Raw genomic sequence first — 25426 nt, forward strand, 5'->3', positions numbered from 1 at the left:
CCCCCCAAATAAGAAAATATCCCTCTTTTTCACCACATGATGATTTTCCTTCAAAGGTATCCAGTCGGCTGGAGTTCAGTCCACATACTCCATTAAGCCTTTCTCTCCATCTGTCTTTCTCCCTTTCTGTCCCACTGTTCCTCATTTACTGTTGTATTTATTCACACAGACACACACACATCAACTCATGGGCACTCAAGGCTTAGTGGTTATCCTGTGGGGAGAGGTCTGCGGATCCTATTAACAACAGCTATGTTCCAAGGCAGTCTACTGTATTTTACATTGGATTTCAGCCCTGTGTCGCATTCTTACTCTCTCACACACACACACACACACACACCGCAATAGAGGATCGGTTGATAGGCCACAAATAATACAAGTAAATGTTTTGATTGGCTACAAGGCTTCCTTAAAGAGACGCACCATCAAATGTGGGAGAGCTGGGAGTCATCTTGTTCCAACTCACAGAACGTTTGTTCCTTCCTAATTCCCTCCTTCCCATCCAGGAGAGTGGGTCAAAACTTCTTCAAAGAACAAGACATCGACTCCATGTCTAATATTCTGGTCTTCTTCCATGCAGAGACCTGAGCAACAACCAGATCTCAGAGATAGCTCCTGACGCCTTTCAGGGTCTGCGCTCCCTCAACTCCCTGTAAGTGGTCGAGTTTCTATACAAGGAGATGTGTGTTTGTTGTTTGCTGTGCCTAAATCCTGGGTTGTGATGTTTCAGTGTGCTATATGGAAATAAGATCACCGACTTGCCCAAAGGGGTGTTTGATGGCCTCTACGCCTTGCAACTCCTGTAAGTGGAGCGCTCGTGCTTCCTGCTGATACTCTGCAGACATACTGAATACCAGGCATAACCTTCAGATAAACTCTGTGCATACTTTTCTATATCTGTAATAAATGAATTCCTAAAGAAAATCTGACAAGCTGTTTCCCTCCTTTTTTTTTTCCCCCTTTTCCTCCCTGTTCTCTTAGCTTGCTGAATGCCAATAAGATTCACTGCGTCCGTGCCAACACCTTCCAGGACCTGCAGAACCTCTCGCTGCTGTCACTCTACGACAACAAGATCCAAACCCTCGCCAAGGGCACCTTCACTTCACTGCGAGCTATACAGACCCTGTGAGTCAAAGACATACACAAACACACTTTCCTGTGCACGCTCTGACACATGCTGAGCCGTTACCATAAAACATGAGCCAACACAGGCATTGTTTACTCGGAGGTCTGTGTAATAACACAGGAATGGAACCGGGAGGTAGATAGGAAAGCGTGTCTGTCATCTTCACAAACATGTGGACACACACAACTTCTGTGGACAGATTGAGATCAAAACCTGCTCGCATCGAACCCAGACTTTCCCCCTCTGTCACTTAGACAGCTAAATTCTGACTAAATGAATATCTAATGTTTTTCTTTCCCAAGAAAAATGAAAACAAAAGCTAAACTCTTATCAATAAAGACCTCCTGTGGCGTTATCTACCAATAAAACATGCTGCATACTAAAAGTCTTCCTGGTTGTCATGGAAACCTGTTGGAAAACAGTAAAGATATACTGTAAACAAACTTTTTGATTCACATTTTGGAGAGGGAGTAGAAATAACTATTAAATATCTTTCTCCAGTGTCTTGTCATAAAAACGAAGACTATGAGGATGCAGTTTGGATGAAAGAACATTCTCATTCTACTGACTCACACCTGGTTGATCTACTTGTTTAAACACTTATTGAGCTAAATCTAAATTTGCCCTCAGTCGATTGTTAATGTAGTGCTTTTCATTGAAAGTGTGTCCATCAAAACCAACAAGAGTAAAACCCAACAAGAATTTTAAACTAGTCTGGCTGACATGTATTTCTACCCTGACACAGTTTTTGTTATTCTAGTTCGATTAGAAAACACATCCAGGAAGAAGAATATCCAAATTACACATAAAAGATTTTTTCAGCGTCTGAAATATATTTGAAACATGGACTCAAAAGCTGTTTTACAAACTGTTTTGGATCATTTCATAATTGTTCAGCCATAAATAAAGCAGCTAAAGAGACATTCTGAGAAACACACCATGAAGCTCCACAACACGAAAACATCATGAAGCTTTCTGAAGTGTAAATGATCACGGGATACTTGCTGTGGCTGAGAAAAAATCTTTCTAGCATCCAGTCAAGTAAAAAAAAAACCTCTTAAGGAGGAAGGTACTACATTATCTAAGTCAACCATGAAGAGAAAACTTCATGAGGGTTCACCACAAGGTGCAAACCATTGAAAATCCTGAAGAGCTGCCTGAGCCAGACTTGTTCTGGAGCAGGTTTCCAAAGCCGAACTAAAAATCAAGCTGGACCACAACGATGGGAACCAATAAGTGTGGAAGGCTTGGAACTGGTCTTGATCCGAAGCACACAACACCATCTGTGAGACACTTGGAGGCAAAGAAGTGGAAAGTAAAGTAGAGGAATTCTGCAGAGGCCAAGTCACCTGATCTCAGCCTCATCGAGCTGCTTTTCACTCACTGAAGACAAAACTAAGGTCAGAAATACCCGAGAACAAACAGCAGCTGACGACAGCTGCGGTGAGGGCCTGACAAATCATCACTAGAGCAAGTTTAAAAGCTGTAATTGTAGTTAGGAGACAAATCACCTCTTTAAGATCACATTCCCATTATAGCCGTGGCCTGATAATGTTTTTATAAACAGCTAAAATAAACAAGTGTGTCATTATCCAAATGTTCCCTTTAATTGAATTAAATTAAATTTATTCATTAAACATGATTAAGTCATAACATTAAGCCAATAAACAAATTCACTTCCCGGCTCCAAAGTGACATAAACACTGCTCATGTAGCTACTAAAGAATGTCTTTGTGTTTCTTAGGTTACTGGTTGACTATCTCATCGCTCTGAGGCGCTGATGTCCAAATATAAACACACCACAGACATCTAATCCATTTCCATGTATTTCCTTACTTCTTATCCCCATTCCTTCCCGTCCCACCTCTCTGTTTTCCAGTCACCTGGCCCAGAACCCGTTTATTTGTGACTGTAATCTGAAGTGGCTGGCAGACTACCTGCGCTCCAACCCAATCGAGACCAGCGGCGCTCGCTGCGCCAGTCCACGCCGGCTTGCAAACAAGCGTATTGGACAAATCAAGAGCAAGAAGTTCCGCTGCTCCGGTAGGCTGCTGGCTCCGTGGCTCCAAATGTCTCCCTTGGTTGTCTTTCTGGTGCTCCCTTCTTCTCAGACAGACTGTGCTGGTTTTGTTCTGCTTGCCTCTCACCTCTCCACTCTTACACCTTTTCCCCTCAGCGAGGAGTGGCTTTCATCCCCGCATTGTTCCCCCTACTATATACTACATTTAATGAGTGATCGTTCTCAACAAAAGGTTTTTATTGGTGTGATCGTGTGTGGTGCCGGTGCTCCTAAATCAATGGCACCTTCCAGACTATGTGAAGGCCCAGATCAGACGCAGCATTTACTGTTTCTCCCTGCATTTTACCACAATATGAGTCTGGTTTCACAATCCAACCGCAGCGAGCTGAGATCACCAGTCAAGGCTGGAATAAGAGCTAAAGTTTCTGTGCATGCCCACCAATCCAAGCTCCTGTCCCACCTAGCTTGTATGTTGTTGCTCAGCCTCTGCTCAGGTTTCCTTCATACCCCCTCATTCTCCCTCCACATTGTGCCCGCTCATTGTGTTTATGCAGCGTACTGTGCTGTCTGCCACTCTGACCGCTGTGGCTTCAAACTTCTTTATAGCCTCGTTTGTTTGGCCAGACCTGGTGAGGGAGGGATTCCGCAAGTTTTTCTCTTTCTTTCTTTTTTTTCTTTTGACTTTTTCCCTCTTTCTGACTTCTTTCTGCTTCATTCTGCCCTTTCATGTCATTTATCCTTAGCAACAACTAAATATTTATCACTTTTTTCCCCCCCCAATTTTTTCCTTTTACTTTGTCACCAGTTTTTCCATATTGTCATGAACAGAGATAGCACCTCGGCTTCTCTGTTTAACCATCATGTGCCGTCATATATAAGCCATATATATGACTGTTTTGAAGCATAGCGATGCCACAGCTATGCGAACCTGACTGCTCTCACTGACATCCCTCCCTCTTTCTTTCCTCCATCACAGCCAAAGAGCAGTACGTCATCCCAGGTGAGTGGCTTGTAAATGTTCACACCTATCATTGTCGTTCTTTAATTTTACACCTGCTGCCATGTAGTGACATCACCTTTTCCACTGCTGACAGCATCAAACTTTTATTACAGCTTTTGTCTTACTTTTATTTTTTAAATCTTTCCTTTTAGCAGCCGAGCTGAGAACCAAGCAGTTTTGCTTTAAAGCAAAGAAAAGAAGTCCTTTTGCTGAATTTGTCAATGAACACAAAGGCTTTTGGGTAGACAAACTTGGTCTCAGGTGAAAACTGCAGGATTCCTCAAACTGTACAGTTTAATAAGAGGTTTTATACTTCAACTATGATTTTCACACTTTTTGCAGACTGTTTAAGCACTCAGTTTGTTTTTTTTTGTTTTTTCCTCATCAGTTTAATTTAATTTGCTTACATACATTGATTTTTATATTATCAATCTTCAACGTTTTATAAAAATTAGTAATAACTGGAACAGTAAAGCTGTTACTGCTTTGTAATGTTGCTGTTCCTTTTCAATAAGAAACATTCCTCTGTTGTCAACACCAAGTAATTCAATTATTTTGCGCTATTCTTCATGCAAACATGTCTTTAACTGCACCACAGTGACTCTTCCTTTCGCCTAAATCCCTGGCTCAGTGCCTTTGTACAGGATACAACTTAAAACTTCTCGTTTGCACAGTAAAGTTTGAAGTGACATTTGTCAATGCAACTCTGTATTGTTGTGATTCTCTGTAGTTTCCCACAATAATTCCTTCCCAGTGTCATGAATAAACAACTCTTGCTGCAGCAACATCTGAGGGATCGTCCAACATCTGTGCAACTAAGGCTTGCAGAAACAGATGTATATTAACAAAGGAAATAAAGCTGAGGATGAAAACATGAAGCATCATACGTTCATACTCTCTGCAGTGAAGTTTTATTTGCCATACCATTCCAGCTTTTTTTTTGACTTGGAGATGCGGTTGCCAAACTCTAGGAAAGCTTTAGGTTGTAATAAACTGTCGTTCATCCTAGTGGGAGAAACTTAAGAGGAAACAGTCTCCACTAAAATAAACACTGGGCATTTATAGGTGAAATTAGTTTAAATCTTTATGCTGCTGGTTGTGGCACTTGAGGTATTTATATACATGAGAATGGATAATTGGGCCCAAGTGTGAGTGCACCCACCATATGTGTGAACTTTAATAATGATATATGTGTGTAAGAGCATCTGTTTCTTCTCAGCTCTATTTTTCTAACAGTCTCAGCAGATAGAGCGGAAAGGAAGCGTCTCTTTGCTTTGGCATTAGCACAGACACTCAGTCAGTCACCAAGAGGGACAAAAGAGGAGGGAGGGAGGGAGAAACTGACAGAGGGGAAGGAAAGCGTGTCCTCTTTATCTGCAAATCTAAAGAAAATAAAGCCCACCAGAGGACACAGATTCCTATCAGCGGATGTTTCCGGATCTCTCAACAAGAGCAATTCCAAGAAAATAACTAGGAGGAGCGGTGATGTGTGTCAAACTCAGTTATATGTGTGTGTGTGTTTGCTGTGCTGTGCATCTGCTTGTGTGATTAACTGTCATAGTCGGTGCACCTCTGTGTGTAATTTAATGTGTCTAAGCTGAGATAAAGTTATGCACTGGCTTAAAGAACAAATGGGAGAACTGTGTAAGCAGACCTGTGATCAAAGCCTAATGTGATTAGGAAAAATTTAAACCTCCCTGAGTGATAACAATAAATCCAACACAGTTCACACAATTACAGACAGCACGGGAACTCCATAATACATTTATAATGAGAAACCAAGCTGCAGGGAATTATGAGAAGCTCTACAACTCCAGCGATGAGTCATTTTGCATCTCAGAGAGGGAAAAAAAAAAAACAAAAAAAAACCTTATCCTTCTGCTCGCAGTTTTCTCCCGATTCGCGTAAATCTGCTGACAGTAAAAGCGTCGTCGCCACGCACTTGTGACGATGACTATGACTCAGGCTCACGAAATCTCCCCCGGCTCCTCCACATCCTCAAGATCAAAGCTCTTCTCTTGTACTTTCATTGCTTCCTGTGTAGCAGGAAATGCCTTTTCCTGTTGTCTGGCTGAGTGAGGGAAAGTTCCTTAATGACCAGCATTACTGTGTCTGTCTGCACAATCCACTCAGCCACTCTCAGGAACGACACCACTTCAGAAAACGTCTGCACATGCGGCGAGTAGAAGTTGTCCCTGCGAATGCAGTTCTTTTAATAAAGTTAGCAATGAGGGTTTGGGATTAGTTTGTGGTTTAAAATGCTGCTTCATTTGTTGGGATTTTGGATTCTCAACCATATTATTTTGTCCTGGTTGTTTGCGGTTTCCATGAATGTGGTCTGGGTCCCCCACGGTGTCCCGCTGACGTCATCTTCAGACCTCAGGCACAGTGTTGCACAGTGCTGAAAGAGAAAGAGACATTAAATGATATCCTAACAGGAAAGGCTCGTCTGTTCTCTCTAAATGGAACATTTGCACACACACACACACACACACACACACACGCTAACACCAGGACACAATGCAGAGATGCAAGGAGGCAGACACAGTGTTCTAAGTAGCTCCCAGTGCTGTTTCATTATTGAGTAGCCATGATGTAACTGGCAGCACACTTTTTTTGGCACGTAACGTCTATTCATAGACAGAGGAGGTGCAGGAAGCCATCCCACACTCCCTGCGCTGCCTCATTCTTGCTCTTTACCAGCTCTCGCTGCCACCCCTCACCTTTCATTCTTTTTTCATCTGTCTTCTCTTCCTCCTCTCTCCTCTCTTTCCTGCACGCATTTGCCCTCCTTCCTTCATTTGGTCCCTCTGCTTCCCTTCAACTCAACCAGTCAACTCGCGCTTCCTGCGCATCATTTCAGTCATCTCTTCCCTCATCATTTTTATCTCTCCTGGGCGCTCTGCCTCGCTCACACTGGATGCCCAAACTCACTTTCTTTTCACCCCACTGCTCCTCCTCTGTTGCCTCATAAAAACTCCCCATCACCGATTCCCTGCAATCCTGCAGGAAGAGAGCTGCAGGATGTTCTTATGGCTCCATGTTGTAGGGAAGCCTCTTCTTAGGTCACAACAGGACTGAGTTCTGTGGCTGGACCAGATGCGTGACTCAGGATGTCATGGGAAAGAAAGGTGCATGTGTTGTTACAGAGTTATTACATGGTACAACAGTATGTGTTTGCATTTCTCTTTATTTCAGGTACAGAGGATACTCGTCTGAATAATGCCTGTAACAGTGATCCAGTGTGTCCTCCCAAGTGCCGCTGCGAGTCCAACGTAGTAGACTGCTCCAACCTGAAGCTCACCAAGATCCCTGAGCACATCCCTTCGTCCACCACTGAACTGTAAGAAAACTGGAGATGAGTCCGCCACACAGGAAAAGACTAACAGCATTTCATTTGATTGGATTTATTTGTTTGTATGTTTCAACTTGTTCGGCTTCATCTGTTTAGCCGTCTCAACAACAATGAGATCACCGCCCTGGAGGCAACTGGAGTCTTTAAGAACCTTTCCCAGTTGAAGAAAATGTGGGTAAAACTTCATATGTTAAACCGGTTTTCCAACATGACCTCTAAATTTCACACCTAAATCTTCAACCGGTGTTTTTTCCCCCTATCAGTAACCTCAGCAACAATAAGATCACAGAGATTGAGGATGGGACATTTGAAGGTGCATCATCTGTCAATGAGCTTCACCTCACAGCTAATCAAATTGACTCGGTTCGAAGTGGGATGTTCCGAGGCCTGGAGGGGCTACGAATGCTGTGAGTGATGCACAAATATGGATAAACTATTCTAAAATGCGTGTAATGGTTCAGATTTTTACAACAGCATTATATTTCTCTTTTAAACAGGATGCTGAGGAACAACAAAATCAGCTGCGTCCACAACGACAGTTTCACAGGACTTCACAACGTCCGTTTGCTGTCTCTGTATGACAACCAGCTGACCACAATCACTCCTGGAGCCTTTGACACACTACAGACTCTCTCTACACTGTAAGTTCCTGACGTATATCTACTTATGATCTTTTATTTCAGATTTAATTTGTCCTTCAACTTTTGCAATCCTCCCTTTCTCCCAGTAACCTCTTGGCCAACGCCTTCAACTGCGACTGTCGGCTGGCCTGGCTCGGTGATTGGTTGAGGACTAGGAAGATCGTGACAGGGAACCCTCGCTGCCAGCGGCCAGCCTTCCTGAAGGAGATCCCCCTGCAGGATGTGGCCCTACCTGACTTCCGCTGTGAGGAGGGTGGGTGTCACCCTTTGAGTCAGCTTCTTATGCCATTATTCACACCAAACTGCAGTTTTGTTGCATTTTTTTCAGCTTTAAAACAAGTCTTTTTTCACTTTGAAAGGAAATTAACATCATTGATGTTGCAGATAGGATTCACTATGTGTGAAATCAGCTTCTGTTTGTGGCTCACAAAGATAGAACTCTTCACTCTGCTCCACGATGCTGCGAAAAAGTGTCTCAGATCATCTTAAATAATGGCCGCTATTGTGTGACTCTTTTGTTTACCGAATAGATTGCTGTTCAGCAGTTCCTAAGCTGCTGGTCGATGCTGAGCTGAGTGGAGCTATTGAGCTGTTTGTCTTATTGACCAGTCAGCCTATTTGCACCTGAATGACTGTTAGACTTGTCTTTGAGCCACAGGCAGCTTCCATTCTTTACTCTCGCTGGTCGATATTACATTAGCGAGGCCCCTCTACCCCTGTCCTGTTTTACTTTTCACATTTTTCACTTCCTCTTTCTTTGTGGCCTCACTGCTTCACCAGCTCACTGTGTCGGCGATGTACTGGCTCCATCTTGCCTTTACAGTTACATGGAAAGGTTTGGGGACCAAATTAATCATTTTTTAAGCTATATCAGTCTTTGAAACTGGAGTTTTGCCACTCAAACAAGCCATTTTTACTATCAGAAAAGTTATGAAGCTTTACAAAAGCTTTGGCTATCAGCAGCTATGAGGACATCTGAATTATTCCTTATACTACTCTGATAAGATAATTATTTCCCACAGAGCAGGAGGAGGCTGTTAGAGGATAGAGGACTTTTCAGGTGTCTATTTCCATTTTTCAGTGTGAAATTAACAGGAACTTACTGGGCTGAGTTTGGGTTTCAAAGACAACTTAAAAAGCACTTGATGAGCACAAACCTCCTGAAAGCACAATGTTAAAGAATTTTAAAAATTCCCGGATCCAAACGGTGATCCGCATCACCACCATCACCATGTTTGGAGACACTGAAGTAGAGTGGTCATGCTTTGGACTTAGAGCCGCAAACTGGGAACATTTCGATGGTTCAATAATAATAATAAACACTTATGTTAAACATCTGTACAAAAAACTAACAAAGAGTGAAAATGAATAAAGAAATAAGAGGAAAGTTAACTGAAACATACAAATGACAGAAGCTTTTTCCCCGTTGCCTTCACAGTTTTCCATCACATTTATATAAGTTTAAAAGAACCGTGCATTTAGCATGGATCAGTAATATTCCAGAAACAGAAGCTTCATACAGGAAAAAAATGATGGAATTCCTCCTAAAAAGAAAAAAAGACTCAACTTGTTAGCAGCTATGAAATGATTTTTCAGCTCTGAGACCAGCAGGCAGCAGAAACATTTGATACTTTTACCTTCCCCACTTGTTATTTTGAACTTATCAAATATAGTTTTTTATTGTAATAATATATAAATAGTGGTTAGCACTGTGGCTTCACAGCAAGAAGGTCACTGGTTCAATCCTCAGCTGGGGCGGGGCTTGTGTGGAGTTTGCATGTTCTCAGCGTGTATGCGTGGGTTCTCTCCGGGTATTCCAGCTTCCTCCCACCAAAGACATGCATGTTAGGTTAACTGGTTACTCTAAATTGCCCATAGAAGTGAGTGTTAACGTGAGAGGTTGTTGGTCTCTGTGTGGCCCTGAGATGGACTGGCAACCTGTCCAGGGTGTACCCGCCTCTATAGTCCCCGCAACCCTTTTTGGACTAAGCGGATAGGATAATGAATGAATAAATAAATGAATATATTACTGTAAATAAATATGCCATCTTTAAAACAACAATCTTTCTGCTACTCTGCAACAAATGTCTGAACCAAATGTTTTCCATGTCAATGTTTGTTCTGTCCTTATTTGCACAACTTCTTTTTTCAGAATTCATTTTTGACCGATTCATTCGACACGTATCAGGTTTTCCCACCTGTGGTATGTGACCACCCTCTACCTCTATCTTTTTCCCAGGCCAAGAGGAGTCGAGCTGTGTCCCCCGACCTCAGTGTCCCAGCGAGTGTACTTGCCTGGAGACCGTGGTGCGCTGCAGTAACAAGCATCTCCACATACTACCCAAAGGCATTCCCAGAAATGTGACTGAACTGTGAGTTCCTCTGCAATAATTACACTAATTCATGCTCCTTGCTTTGACTTCCAGATATTATTCTTCCTCTGGTTTGATTTGAAACTAAGGAGGACAATATTAAAAGAGTAAGATTGCTTTATGAAAGTCAAAGCGGTGAAAGCAGAGAAAACATCTCATCATTTGGAGGAAAGGGAAGGAGTCAATCAACCCTGCAGTTATTCTCTCAGACATTCTTCTCTGTTCCTTGTTGCCTTCAGGGCACTGATGTCACTCTCACATTTAGAGCCAAGAATCAGAATGTGCGTGTGTGTGTGTGTGCGTGTGTGTGTGCATATTTGTGTTGGGGCCAAAAGCCTGTCCACAGGAGCACAGGGGAGCAACAGGACAGTTTAATGAGCAGTTTTCAATGGAAAGGGGAGGGAATGGAATAGGTCTGGAACTTTCCAATACTGCCTCATTCGGTTCTGAGTGTCTCTTGTGCAAACCCTTATATTCACAACGATGCGCACACACGCTGTGTAAGCCTGGAGGCCTGTCATTGTCCCAGCAGGTGTGACCAGGTGTAGCCCTCTGTTTTGGGCTTTCATCTAGTCTGGAGAGTTTGCTACTCCATTATTATCCCGAGTATCCTCTGCACCATCATTACCTATCATTACCTCTGAACCCAAATGCCTCCTAACTAACCCACCACCCCCATCCCCAGCAGCTGCCCTTCCCACCCTCTATGCATTCAACAACAATAGCAGGAGCCTGCAGCTCTGCTCAGAGGGAGCAGACCCTGAATCAGCCATTTATCAAAGTGACACACCACTGGTAGAAATGTGTGTTAGCAGTCAGTAGGGTGATTGCATCCCTGCAGGCACGATGTCGACTCCACCGGCTTGAACATAATCAGAAAGGTTATCACACATGCAAACTGTTTGTACCCGAGTCATTTGAAACAGGAATTGATTCTAAGCAGGAAATCCACAACAATGTCGCTGAGGGTATTCTTCTTCCAGTTTTTCAGCCGGAGTAGAAGCGATCTACATACATCTCACAGTGGGCCTGGGAATGCTTACATAGGATGCATATTTGATGCAATGAAATGGTTGCAACAGTATGGAAAGTCTTCCAAAATCAATCTTCTGTTGACAAATACGTAGCATCTCCGCCTGCGTTTTAAACTTTGAAAAGACTTCCTTAAGGTATGTATTGTCTCATTGTTCAGGTATCTGGATGGAAACCAGTTCAGTGTTGTACCAAAGGAGCTGTCTACCTTCAAATACCTACAGCTGGTGTAAGTTTCTGTCCGTCTTCCTCCTCTGTCATGCTGCACAGATGGATGCAGTGAACCGCATGTTTCCTTCATTTTCTTTGCAGAGACCTGAGCAACAACAAGATCAACTCTCTGACCAACTCATCCTTTGCTAACATGAGCCAACTTACCACTCTGTAAGTCCTCAGCTGTCAGAGCAGAGAGCTACTCTTTCATTCAGTGTCGACGTTATCATGGAAACAGCTGCATTTTTTATTCATACGTATGTAATTATGTAACTATTTGGACATTGCAGAATCCTGAGCTACAACTCCCTACGATGTATCCCCAAAATGGCTTTCAGTGGACTGCACTCTCTTCGACTGCTGTGAGTTTTAGCTTCATGCATGCATACACTGTGTGTCTATAAGTGCATTCATTTAATTGTGTTTATTCAGGTTTTAGGTGTTAAAATCTATTTTTAATGTGTAATGTAGCTTTTTATTGGTGTATAAGAGATTCACGTCTTACACTACACATGCACATCAAATGTTTGGGATGTTTCTTTGTTGTCACATTATTTCACTCAAACCTGCAGCTTCGTCGAAACCAATTGAAGTCGATTTGAAAGAAAAGTTCTAAAAAACCCGACAGGACGCACTTTCAGGCTAAACGACTCATTAAGGAGGATATTTTTGCAGCGAGCTCTGACTGCAGAGATGGCGGAGCAGACGCCGAGAATCTTTGATTGACTCCAGAGGACTGAAACTGTCTGAACAGTTATGACAGCTTATGAATTTCAGACACACACACGACACACGCCGACCTATTTTCCTCCGTTTAAATGGCAGCCATGGGGGCAGCAGCAGCAATGTTGCTTCAACTCCTACTCCTAACCACACCCCTTCCTCTTCCATCTGCCCAGTCTGCTTGTTCACCTCTAAGCACCCTGAGCTCATCACGGCCTCGCCATCAGGGCCAAGCAGGCGGCCCCCACAGCCTACTGTACAAAATCACTCTGACACTGATTACTAGAAAATGTTTGCCCTGCTAACCGTAATGACTTTGACTCTGCCTCAGGACTTTTATGAAGTTATAAAGTCTTTGATTGTGCCCTCTCGGTGACCATGAGCTGTTAAATAACTGAGATGTAGAAAGTAACTATGTTGGACAGAGAGATGATGAAATTAAACCAGATTTTGGAACTATATCCAAAGATACAGCAGCTGTACAAAGCAGTCGCACTTAAAACCCTAGTATGCTGTTTAGTTCTGCGAGGAAAAATTAAGACCAGACCCTACAAGCCCTCCTCGTGAGGCTGAGTTCGCATATCTGCGTATACGTCGATGCCTGTATGCATAGACTTCATGTTTGTCGTTTACCGACCCGGTGCCTGTTAGCATGTGTGTGGGAGTTGGTTTCTCAACCTTCCATGTGTGCTCATAGCAGGCACACTTTTTTACTACTGACAACAAAGCTACAACAAAGCCTCCTTTTAGGGTGCCCCCCCATCATTATAAGACACAAAGCATAAAGCCCTTTTAGCATTAAATGAGAATGAAGCTTGGCCATCATTAGCTGATGCCGCCTTGCTAGCCCGAGCATGCAGCTTTGATCTCTAATGAAGCTGTGTCCGTTATTTCTGCTCTTACTCACTCACGCCACCTTTGCCTCTAAAATATTCCCTCCGCCATGTGAGGCCCTTCCCCAGTGCCGCCCGCCACACATGCCCCACGCAGGCTCAGAGCTGTACACAAACTCTAGACACACACACACACACACAGCGCCTGAACTACCTTCTTGTCTCAGTCAGATGGGAGTCCAAATGAAGCAGAAGACTTTGATGTCTTTACTGCTCATGTGATCAATCATAAGCCTCCCATTAAATGTCAACTGGTGCCATGCTGGTGTGTTTTTTCTTTTTTTTTTCTTTTCTTTTCTTTACCAAGCAAGTCTGTGGGGGTGCAACGCACCCAAAGCGACAATGAGCTCCATTTAATAACTTCAATTTTAAGACCCCACAATGGGTTCAAAGTTCAAACTTAGAAGCTTCATCGAAACCACAAATGGATGCCAAAGACGGCTTGGAGCGGGACGCGCTCATGTGTGCTCGCACATGCCGAGGTGCCAAAGCCTTCGTAAAGCTGCACCTCTGGCTTTACACAGCAGTAAAGAGGAGAAGAATCATTAACGCTCAGTTCTTCAAACAGGCCAGTGGTCGGAGCCTGGCATGGATGTGGTGTGATTGTGAGTAGTGGGATTGTAAGTGTTTGTGTGCGTCCATGACGGTTGTGGTTTTGAGCAGCAGATTAATAAACTGCTAATTGGCCTGCTGGGTATTAGGTGCGAGGTGTGTGAGCTGAGACAGCGCCAGGGCGTGGCCGCCACGGCTAGAGGGGCAACCTGTGGGGGGGGGGATAAAAACCTGATATGTGAATGTGATAAAGACGAAGGAAAAGGCTTAAATTTAACAAGCTGAAACATTGCCAGGAAGCTCATGCGACTCACATGACTGGAAATCTTTTCGTTGTGGCAGGTGAATAAAAATTGCAAGTTAAGTTTTAAGCAGTTTAGTTGGACAGCCTGCGCAGCCAGTCATCATTTTTTTGTCAGTTTAATTCAGAGAGCTGTGCCAGCGAGTATGCAGTCTGAGCTGGTGCGATGATGTAGAGCCATGAAAAAGAAAAGTCAGATCTGAATGTTAGTTTGAGAGAAGCTCAGGTTTCTTCCAAGAGACTCTCTGGCTCCTGTTTCCCACGAGATTTCTGCCACACTGCTGCTGGCTTCACGGCCTCCCAATCCTCTGACTACAACAACCCACCCACTCGCTTTACACTAATAAGCACTCTCCGCGGTACACATGCTAATTAACATGTTTACTCCAACAGGCTACATTGTATATTTTCCCTGTGGCGCTCTGCATCCTTCCACTGACCAGCTTCCTTCTTTGCATCCTTTCCTTGGGCTCGTCCACCACTCAGCTCTACTCAGCAGATCAAATACAGAAGTTAAGCCTGTTGTGTTCATCAGACATCTTCATCCAGGCTTAGATCACAGTTGTGTCGTGGCTTGTTAAAGTGGACTGGGCTGTTGTAACATAAGCTTGTGGTCAGCTGAGGATTTGAGGTGGTAATGACCCGGCAGATTATGGCAGTCATCAATCACCAAGCCATTAGGCCGTAAAGGCTTGTCACCCTTCATGGTACTCACAGAACAACTAGGAAGATGACAAGAGATGCAAAATAGTGTGCGTGCACAAAATCACACGGATCTGTGTTTTTCTTTTATCTGCACATACACAAGATTACAGTTGTGTTTTTGTCTTCCAACATGTGGAGCAGCTACACACCTCTCCCTCACTCTATGCCCTTGTGGGGCCTGCCAGCCAGACACATAGAAACTTGACACCAACCTTTTCCAGACTCACAGAGCCTCATATCTTTGCCAGCTGCACAGAGCCGGACCAGAAATACAACATGTTAAAATGTACAACAGTAAAATATATCCTCAACAGTTTTGCTGATATTTTTGGTTTGATGTAATGGAAAGCGAAGTAAAGCAGCGGCAAAAGAAATTTTCACGGTTAATTTTTTTGTCATTCAGATGAAAAATTAAATTTTCCAAGAGGATGTTGTTGAAATGCTCTGTCACAGAAGAGAAAAAGCAACAACTCGCTCCTACAAAGTCGAGATCTTTAGCCTATGCTGCATTTTCTGTGACTCAAGTGGAACTGTTCAGAGGTACTACATGACAGCATTTTGTTTTCCACTGATGAACCGTGTTAACTGTCTTCTTGTCATCTTCCTTCCTCCCCTCAGGTCTCTCCATGGTAATGAAATCTCTGAGCTTCCGGATGGCATCTTCAATGATGTAGCTTCACTTTCCCATTTGTAAGTGGAAAGAAACAACTGCATGCCTCTGCGGATTTTCATGTCACAAAATATGCTCCTAGATCTGAGTTTTTTTAAATCTACTAAATGTAAACAAAGATGTTAAGGTGTAGGGGTGGGGGGGTCTGATCAGACAGTCCAGCAGTGTGACTCAGTGAATTGTCTGTTGTCTTCTTAGACTTGCTCCATGTGAGCTGAGCCCTCCCATAATCAGTAAGAAAAAGAACACTGACCCCTCTGCCCTGAAACACACATTCTCCATGGTCTGTGGGTTTGGTTTGTTTATATATGTCTGACAGTTTTTGTGTGGTGCATAGTCGCTGTGTATATTTTAAAACTGCACAAAAAGTGTCTTTACCCTCTGCCATCCTGCGTAGATGTCCTCATCACCTATAGATCAATTGACCAATCAGTGTCAGAGCTTAGGAGAAAGAAGGGAGGACAGGGGGAACTAAACAAAGACATTTTGTGGAAAGCAGTACAGGAGTCAAGGCTGCGTGAAATCAGGGTGAAAGGGAGGGATGGAGGGAAGCCATTGATCCGCAGTCACAGTCAAGTGGCTTTCATGTTAGCAGATGTCAGGTGTCAGCTATTGGCCCAGCCTGAAAGATGAGCCTGTGTTCCACCGTAATGGAACAGCATCGATTTAAGAGTGTTTGTGCATCCAGCAGGAGGACAGAGGGCCATTGATTCATGACCACCACGACAGAGGTGGTTTAGAGTGCCTTCTGTTCATGCCTTAGTCTATAATTAGGCAGCACTCCTTCAAATGATGCATGGCATAAAGTGGCATTGATTGTTAAACAGTAAAATAAATATATATTTTATTCTTGGAGATGCACTGATTTATTTGTGTCCCCGTTCATTTTCATGAGGCTTTAGGGACACCTGCTGGTGGTAAAGTGTACTACAACGACTCAGCCAGACGTCAGCTCAAAAGAGATTTGTTTTTTGTTTTATCTATAAAATCAGGGCAATTGGTGCCAATCCCTTGTACTGTGACTGTCGCCTGCGCTGGCTGTCTGACTGGGTGAAGACTGGATACAAAGAGCCTGGAATTGCTCGCTGTGCTGGCCCACAGGGCATGGAGGGCAAACTGCTACTCACTACACCTGCAAAGAAGTTTGAATGCACAGGTTGGTTCTTGTCTTTGACACGGAAATGAGTTGTCAGCTCTGTTACGTACAGCAGAATAAACTTGTATTCTTGTGGTATTTCTGCAGGTGAGGTGGACACTGCAGTGCTGGCCAAATGCAACCCTTGTCTGTCCAATCCCTGCCTGAATCACGGCATCTGCCACAGTGACCTGGTGGAGATCTATAGGTGCAGCTGTCCTCCAGGATTCAAAGTAGGACTGACATAATACTGAATATCCACTCGAAAACAAAACTTTATTGTTCATCTCTTTCGGCAAACTACAAAACATTATGTTCTGCTGTGTGTCGCAGGGGAAGAACTGTGAGACAGGTCTGAATGCCTGTGTGATTAACCCATGTGCCAACGGAGGAACCTGCCAAGTGAGCGACGAAGATGAGGAAGAATACAGGTGAGGAATGCCAGCTTTAGAATTAGCTCTGAACAACTTGGAGCTTGGCATGATGAGGGTGTGTGTTTTGTTGCAGTTGTACCTGTCCACTGGGCCTGGAGGGCCCCACTTGCCAAATCAACGTTGACGACTGTGAAGACAACGACTGCGAGAACGGCGCAACCTGCATCGATGGCGTCAACAATTACACTTGTTTTTGTCCCCCCTACTACACAGGTTATTGCATAGTTTGATTTAAAGTGGTGAAGTGCTGGTTTAGACCAGAACTGTTTGTTTGTGTAAAGAGAAACTATTGTCTGACTTTTTGTCTGGGCATGTGCAGGGGAGATGTGCGAAGAACTGGAAGATATGTGTGCTCCCGGACGAAACCCCTGCCAACATCAGTCTACCTGCCTCATCACCTCGTCTGGACCCAAGTGAGTGTTTGTTGCCAAATGTTCCAGCTACAGCAGCAAATGTTAGAGACTGGGAGGTGGATTTGTGTGTGTTCAAACTGATTTCATAGTTGTCTTTTTGATCTGTAGGTGTGTGTGCTCTCCTGGTTATGTTGGGGATGACTGCAGCATAGACTACAACGACTGCGAGGAGCACCGCTGCCAGAACGGAGCTCGTTGTGTGGATGAGCTGAATGGATACTCCTGCGTCTGTCCTGAAGGATACAGGTAAGAAGAGGGTTAGCGCATTTCCTCTTCATGTGCAACACTTTCCCAAAAGAATAAAAAACTAAAAAATCATCCCTTACTTTCCGCCTATAGTGGTCAGTTGTGTGAGGTTCCACCGTCTCCACTGTCACTGTGTGAGCTTGCCGACTGTCAGAACAACGCCCCCTGTGTGGAGCGAGGTGGACGAGCTCTCTGTCAGTGTCCTCCTGAGTTTGGGGGGCCGCGCTGCGAAAAGCTGGTCAGTGTCAACTTCATTGACAGAGACTCATACCTACTGCTGTCTGACCTCAAGAACTGGCCTCAAGCTAACATCACCTTGCAGGTATACTGAGTAACTTCTCTGTATTGACACATTTCGGAGACCTGAATCAGTCTTTGATCCTACACAAAACTCCTCTCTGTGCAGGTGTCCACAGCTGAGGACAATGGCATCCTGTTGTACAATGGAGACAATGATCATATTGCTGTGGAACTCTTTCAAGGCCATGTTAAGGTCAGCTATGACCCCGGCAGTCAGCCAGGCCACGCCATCTACAGGTATGGTGATGTTTTGTGTCGCTGTAGATTTGTTGATTCATTCTGTGTTCAGTCAACTGAACATGTTTTCCGTCCCATCTTCCTATTTCTCCACCAGTACTGAGACTATCAATGATGGTCAGTTTCACACAGTGGAGCTGGTGACCTTCGACCAGATGGTGAACCTGTCTATTGACGGGGGTCTCCCTACCACAATGGACAGCTTTGGGGCGGTGCGGCCCCTCAACGGGGAGGCGCCGCTATACGTGGGGGGTAGGGGCCCTCTCCAGAACACACCTCCCTCCTCTGCAGGCACTCTTAACTACTACACTACTGTTCAATCACCACCCCTCCCCCTTCGCTTTGTCACCACCGCAACCAGTCCCACCCGTCAACCATGCAACCCTACAACCCATCCTTCCTCCACCCACACCATCCCACCTGTCAGTCACGACTGTGTTTGCTAGAGGCCACACATGATCACGCATATATATGCATTGACCTCCAAAAAGCCACACGCACACATTTGTAATGGCACATATATTACACCACATAGCAGTCTTCATCACTACGGTGTTTTTAATGGCACATAAACTACGCCCTCTAGTGGCCACATCACGGAAACTAACAGACACAGTCTTTGTATTTGCATTCATTTAACTATTTTGCTCAAGATATAACCGTATTTATTTCTACTGTGTAACTCAGCCACTCTTGACATTTACAGTCTGGCATTAAAATTTTAAAACGAAACTGGAGGCTATTAGAAACTGGGCTAACTGGGCTGACAGACAGTTATTTCAGGAGTGGCTTAGAAATTGTGCACTTTGTCTCTACTGTGTTGTGCTGTACTGTTCTTTATTCATGCAACACCACAGCTGATTTTTTTTTTCTACTCCTTTTCCTGCCCGCTGTTTCAAGAATGATGTTTTGGGGTGCCAATGCAAAACAAAAGTTACATTAGAAGTTTTCATTTGCTTTGTCACTGCTGAGACACTCGTGCTTGAAAACAGCTCTCTTCATTACACCCATGCCAGCCCTGTGTTAGCTGTTTGTTTGTGAACCAGCATGCATGTTTTCACACATATAAACACCTCCTTCCTGTCTCGTTCTCCAGGTATGCCGGTGGATATCCACTCTGGTACTTTCCGTCTCTGGCAGATCCAGAATGGTTCCAGTTTCCATGGTTGCATCCAGAACTTATACATCAACAATGAGCTCCAAGACTTCACCAAGACCCAGATGAAACCTGGCGTGGTACCGGGCTGCGAGCCCTGCAAGAAGCTGTACTGTGTTCATGGCATCTGCCAACCTGATGGAGCCCAGGGACCAGTATGCCACTGCCAGCCAGGCTGGAGCGGGTCGCATTGTGACCAGCCGGCTCTAAACCCCTGCCAGGGAAGCAAGTATGTCTATTTGCAACCTGTAGACTCGAGATGGATGCTTTCTTTCAGTTTTTTCTGTCGTTCAATTTTTCTTAAATGAACATTATTCATGTTAATGAACAGACTGAGCTTTTATATAATAATTTCAGATTTTTGGTTTTAATAATTAAAACAATTAAAAAATAAATAAAAATATCAAAATACATATCTTATACTTTTACTATTTAATGCACAAATAGACTATTTGAAAGGTAAAATATGACTATGACAATATAATAAATGTTCTCATAACAGAATATGTTAAATCCAGCTTCAACATTACTTTATCCTCAAAATGACATTTTTCTCTAAAGATGTGACTGTTTAAGACCTTTAATTAAAGAAAAGTACATTTTATGCTATTTGTCTCTGTGAGACAGGTCAGAAATGATATTTTAGTTCCTGTTAGACTAAATTACACGCTGCCTTCAAACTGCACAGATACAAACAAAGGTACTCAAACAAATATCAGCTGTTTTCCATGTTCAAGGAAAAATAATAATATAGTTATTCCAGTCTTATAGTTTCATTGTTCACTTGCAGAATCTAAATATATTCATAATTGTGAGGACATGATTGATTTTTTTAAAATTTATTGTTGACTTGGAATAGTTCACCCAAACAGATGTATATAAAATGAAAATATCTAAATCTGAAGCATGCAAGACAGAAGAACATTTCAGCGTTTTTTGGGGGGGGGTTTTTTGTGTGTGTGTGTGTGTGTGTGTGTTTGTGTGTTTTTACCTTGTACCTGTAGTAAATCTTCTCATACAAATATCCTCTAAACCAGGAGTTTCCATTTACATTTTAGTTTAAGGGCCACATGAAGCACAATCTGATCTCCAGAGGGCTGGACTGCTGAACTAACAGCATAATAATCTGTAAATAATGAAAACTCTGCATTTCTCCTTGTTTTAGTACAAAGAAGCACAAGTACTTTATCAAGATAGACACATTAAATGAACTATTACTGAAATATTATGATCAACCTAAAATTTCTACAGAAATTAAATTAAAGTAAGTTTCTACAATATTTACCTGTTACACATTTACTTAATTTGATTTATTAACCTACTCTTTTAATATATTTTATTTGATATCTTTATCATATATTTTATCTATACAAATAATAAATAATACATTTTCATAAAATATATCTAAAATATTTATATAGTATATAAATTAAGCCATTTAATATTAAATTAATTTGATTAACTTTTGATATATCATACACAGCACATTTCTGTTTTACATTTTTAATGTATATTAACTTTTTCAACATTCCTTCTTTTGTTTGTTTTTATATTATGTAAATATTGAATCAATTCTAAATATATACACATTCATCACTTCCTGATCAATGTGTGTGTATATGTGTGTAATAACCATCATCACCTGAACTGAGCCACCTCATAATGCAAACTGAAGTCACATCTATTAAGTCAGAAGGATAAAAAAAAAAAAGTTATCCTTCTTTCTCATGTATCTCCTGTCATGTATTTATATGACTGAAGTTGCTGTCTTTAACTAGGTGTGTCCATGGAAAGTGCATCCCTTTGGATGCTGAGTCGTATCGTTGTCAGTGTGAGGAAGGTTACCGTGGCGCCCTGTGTAACCAACAAGGGGAGCTGTTTAACCCCTGCCGCCGCCTGTCTTGCAAACATGGCCGCTGCCAGATCTCAGACACAGGAGATGCATACTGTCACTGTGAAAGTGGATACACTGGGGAGCTCTGTGATGCAGGTCGGTTTTGTGCTGCGTAACTGTAAAAACATACTCAAAACATCAGTAAAATGGTGAAGTAATTTAATGGATGTTTTCTATGCCTTAAGAGTCTGAGTGTCGAGGGGAGCCGATGCGAGACTTCTACCAGGTGCAGCGAGGGTACGCCATCTGCCAGACAACACGCATGGTCTCCTGGGTGGAGTGCAGCGGGGCTTGCGACGCAGGGGCCTGCTGCGCCAGCCAGCGGATGAAACGCCGGAAATACACCTTTGAATGCAGTGATGGAACTTCCTTCAGCGAGGAAGTGGAAAAGACCATCAAGTGCGGCTGCGTGGGCTGCATTTAGCAGCACTCACTCATGTTTTGTGCTGCTGCCACAGAGCAGAAGATGGAAAGCAAGGAAGGAAAGAAAGGAGAGAGAAGACTGCAGGAAAGTGGAGGAGGGAAAGCAAGAAAGAGAAATTATACAGAATATATATAAAACCTCTATCTATATATTATGGACAACAGTGTTTGTAAAATAGGACATTTCGTCCCCTTCAGAGGGTGTGTGACCTACAGTAAAACAGAGAAACCAACATCATGAGCAACAACGTCAAAGTGACAACAACAGCAACAAAACCATTGTATCTGCAGCATTGTTCCAAGGGGTCCGGAGATTTTATCAGTGTTGCATTCAGAGTGAAGCATCCTTCCAGCCCAAATTATCCCATGTGAATTCCTTATCCATTTGTGAGGCCTCTGATGGCTCAGCCACCATATTCCATCTGTACTTCATGGAGGCAGTGAGAACAGTGGGGTCCACTCCGGCTTAGAATGACAGAGACAAGACGGGAGGGATAAGTGGAGAGCTGGACCGTTTGACTTGGCAAGGCTATCTTGAGTTGAGCTTGGCTGGGTTACCTGGACTGTGCTGGATGCGGTTTGGGTTGAGCTGAAACTGCGCTCCGTTTGCTGTAGCAATTTCTCCACCACAGGATACAGTCATCCACACATATATGCGCTTGTAGACGTGAACAGAAGGAAAGAGGATGTTAGGTATTTAGGGCGGCACATAATCCGGTGCAGAATTCATGACTTCGAGGCTCGGTGGTCCAGGTCACAGTGGTTTCTTTTTTTTTTTTTTTTGCTGTGTGTGACCGTAACATAGAAACTCCCTACAAATATAGACTGCACTGACAAGCAGCACTGAAAGCAACAGTCATACACCTCTGTGAAGTCCATGATCACACATGCATGGCACACACACAATCACAGCTCGGCTTGAGAGAGGCTTGTGATGCGCGACTGTTGTACTTTGTCCGTGCAACAAACAAAGCGTGGCGCCAGCGGTGGTTATCAGCCTCAGGGTTAGGATGTTTTCCACGATCCTGCCCCCTTTGAGCAGGAGACCGAATAACCCTGCTCCCGTTGATGCCTGCAGTATTAAACTTGTGCAAGCTGTTGCATGTGAGGAGCAAAGTTTGCCAACAAAAATGTTGAGCTTCTTCGTGTCATTATAAATGTTAATACAGAACAAAATCACCTGTTTTTTGTCCTTATTTCTATGATTTGTTTTGTTTTTGTTATATATTTTTTTTTCATCATTTTTTTCTCATGTTGTAATCTTTACTCCCTTAGGTCCCCTAGCCAACCCCCAACTCCTTTATATAGAAATGCCTAACAGATTCTAATATATATATACATACATACATACATACATACATACATACATACATATATATATATATATATATATATATATATATATATATATATATATATATATATATATATATATATATATATATTTCGTTTTGGTATAGTATTTTTCTATGTTAAGGAGTAAGTCTGTTTCTGAAAGTGTTGAGACTGGTGGAAGAGCATTCAGTTGGTGTTTTTATTTGTTGATCTCACCTTCTCCAACAAGGTATTAATTACATTAATTGTCCAAAAATGCAGCAGCGGGTTGGCCTTGTTGTATAGGAGCCAGTATTGATTCAGTAATATGTTTAATATTGTATATGTTGTCTTCCATGTGAATATTACATCTAATTCATGAGAGTCTGTGTTTCTTTCTATTTATTTTATCTAAAGGCATTTTCCTGTAGAGTAAAAAGCCAAGATGTTTCTGGTATTCAAGTGTTTCAAAAAGATGGGGGGCTGGAAGGTAAATTACATAATGAAAATAGCAAAAAAAAATAAAAAAATCTACAAATTAGCAAATTATAACAGTATTTTTCCTCTTATGTGGCGCAGACATTCCTCATTAGCTGCAGGAGCCGAGACTTCAGGGCTTGGAATGAGTATTGCCCTCTCCCTCACCCCCTTCAAAGTTTGCTTATCATTAGCCATGTCAAGGTTTCTGATTGTTTTCATGTTGCTTTGAAGCAGTGGGTTGCATTGCTATCATTTGAATCTGAGAGATGTTTGTTCATAGAATAAAGGTGAATTTTTAATTTAGTCAAGCTCAACTGATCATAAGCTGCTGTCAAGCCAGAAGAAATGGGATGAAGATGCCTTTGTGGACACTGAGCGTGGATCATCCTTAGATTTCTTTTGAATGGGCAACTGTGTGAAGCATTACATGGCAACTACTGACAGATAACAAGAAACGTCTGGACATTTTCATGGTCTGTCAGTTCTGACTTGTTAATTACACACATAAAAGAAAAAAAAAAAAAGGTGCCAATTACAGTGAACAGTCATACCTGAATGTATAAATGTGTATAGATAAATATGACCTATGCTTATTCATGAAGTGGTAACTTTTAGCTGTTATTTAGTTTCCAATGTAAGATATAGAAGTCACATCCTGTTGAAAAAGTGACAGCCCACCAGGATGGAGTACGGCATTGTTCTGGGATTGTGTTTCTCTAAATGTGTCATAACGTTGTGAAAGGCTGCAGACCCTGATCTTGGCTCAGCATCACACCACGCAGCTCCTGTTTATACTGCTACCCACCTTTGTTTTACATGCTGTTGATGTGATGCCAGTGGTGTACAATAACATTACAGAAGATCTCATTGAGGATACTGATTAACAGGCACTGTCATGCTTAGGCTGTGTGCCTCATAAAGGTGCACGTTTCATCAAGTGACTTTCTTCTCATGGCTCCTTTCCTTCCTCTGCACTGATCTGTACTGGACTGGTGCGTTCAACTTCCCAGTAGACATCTTAGTGGTGCTTGTGCTATATTGAGATGTAATCTGGTCATATAACCAGAAACACAGACTTTCCATCCTATGAACTTATATACATAAATGTAATTGTGAACAACACAATGTCTCTGTTGTATTAAGATGGTGCAAAAACTTAAGAAAAAGCCCTGACTGGGTTCTGTCTGTTTGCGTTTATGTTCCAGGACTGATGGTGGGATTGAACTCAATTATGCTGAATGTATGTAGTGCCACCGACAAAATGTTTACCAAACCTCCACTCTTTTCATTAATTAAACTTAAAATGTGTGTGCTTTTAGGAATGTGTTTCTTTTTTTTCTTTGTATGGAAAATTTTAGACTGCCTTGGCCACATACTACTTTTACTGAGACATATTAATGTTATGTGAGATATCTATCTATATATCTATATCAATCTATTGCTCTATTTATTATATATATATATATATATATATATATATATATATATATATATATATATATATATATATATATATATATATATATATATATATATACATATATATAAAACACTGGCCATTAAAGACAGGAACACAGGCTCCCATTCATAGAGCTCAGGCTCAGTCTGCTCATTAGTTTTATTTCTTGCATTCAGGTTAATTGATGACTGTATTTCATCAAAGTGGGTGAATCATCTTCGGTTGACGCGTCATGTTTTAGTTAACAGATTGGTCGTTTGCTCTTTGCAGGAACTGGTGTTGGAGCTCCCACTGTAGGGCAGATTGGTGCCACAGTGGGAGCTTCCTGTGGT

At 42.5% G+C, this 25426-nt stretch overlaps 1 protein-coding gene across 1 annotated transcript in view; it reads left to right on the forward strand.

Annotated features, from left to right (window-relative positions):
* The window catches only part of slit1a (slit homolog 1a), an 84049-nt gene extending 60871 nt beyond the window's left edge, over positions 1-23178 (forward strand). The window contains exons 11-37 of the mRNA XM_079249388.1: positions 581-652; positions 731-802; positions 982-1125; positions 3006-3169; positions 4123-4146; positions 7345-7489; positions 7598-7672; positions 7765-7908; positions 7999-8142; positions 8229-8395; positions 10382-10514; positions 11707-11775; positions 11859-11930; positions 12050-12121; positions 15552-15623; positions 16596-16759; positions 16847-16971; positions 17072-17169; positions 17246-17385; positions 17492-17585; positions 17694-17831; positions 17925-18153; positions 18238-18368; positions 18466-18620; positions 19465-19753; positions 21303-21514; positions 21604-23178. Coding sequence (XP_079105514.1) covers positions 581-652; positions 731-802; positions 982-1125; positions 3006-3169; positions 4123-4146; positions 7345-7489; positions 7598-7672; positions 7765-7908; positions 7999-8142; positions 8229-8395; positions 10382-10514; positions 11707-11775; positions 11859-11930; positions 12050-12121; positions 15552-15623; positions 16596-16759; positions 16847-16971; positions 17072-17169; positions 17246-17385; positions 17492-17585; positions 17694-17831; positions 17925-18153; positions 18238-18368; positions 18466-18620; positions 19465-19753; positions 21303-21514; positions 21604-21842 — 3583 coding nt within the window. The 3' untranslated portion in view covers positions 21843-23178. The remainder of the gene's footprint in view (positions 1-580; positions 653-730; positions 803-981; positions 1126-3005; positions 3170-4122; positions 4147-7344; positions 7490-7597; positions 7673-7764; positions 7909-7998; positions 8143-8228; positions 8396-10381; positions 10515-11706; positions 11776-11858; positions 11931-12049; positions 12122-15551; positions 15624-16595; positions 16760-16846; positions 16972-17071; positions 17170-17245; positions 17386-17491; positions 17586-17693; positions 17832-17924; positions 18154-18237; positions 18369-18465; positions 18621-19464; positions 19754-21302; positions 21515-21603) is intronic.
* Positions 23179-25426: the final 2248 nt, after the last annotated feature.

Source organism: Telmatherina bonti (assembly GCF_933228915.1).
Source record: "Telmatherina bonti genome assembly, chromosome: 11".
In the NCBI taxonomy this organism is placed as follows: Eukaryota; Metazoa; Chordata; class Actinopteri; order Atheriniformes; family Telmatherinidae; genus Telmatherina; species Telmatherina bonti.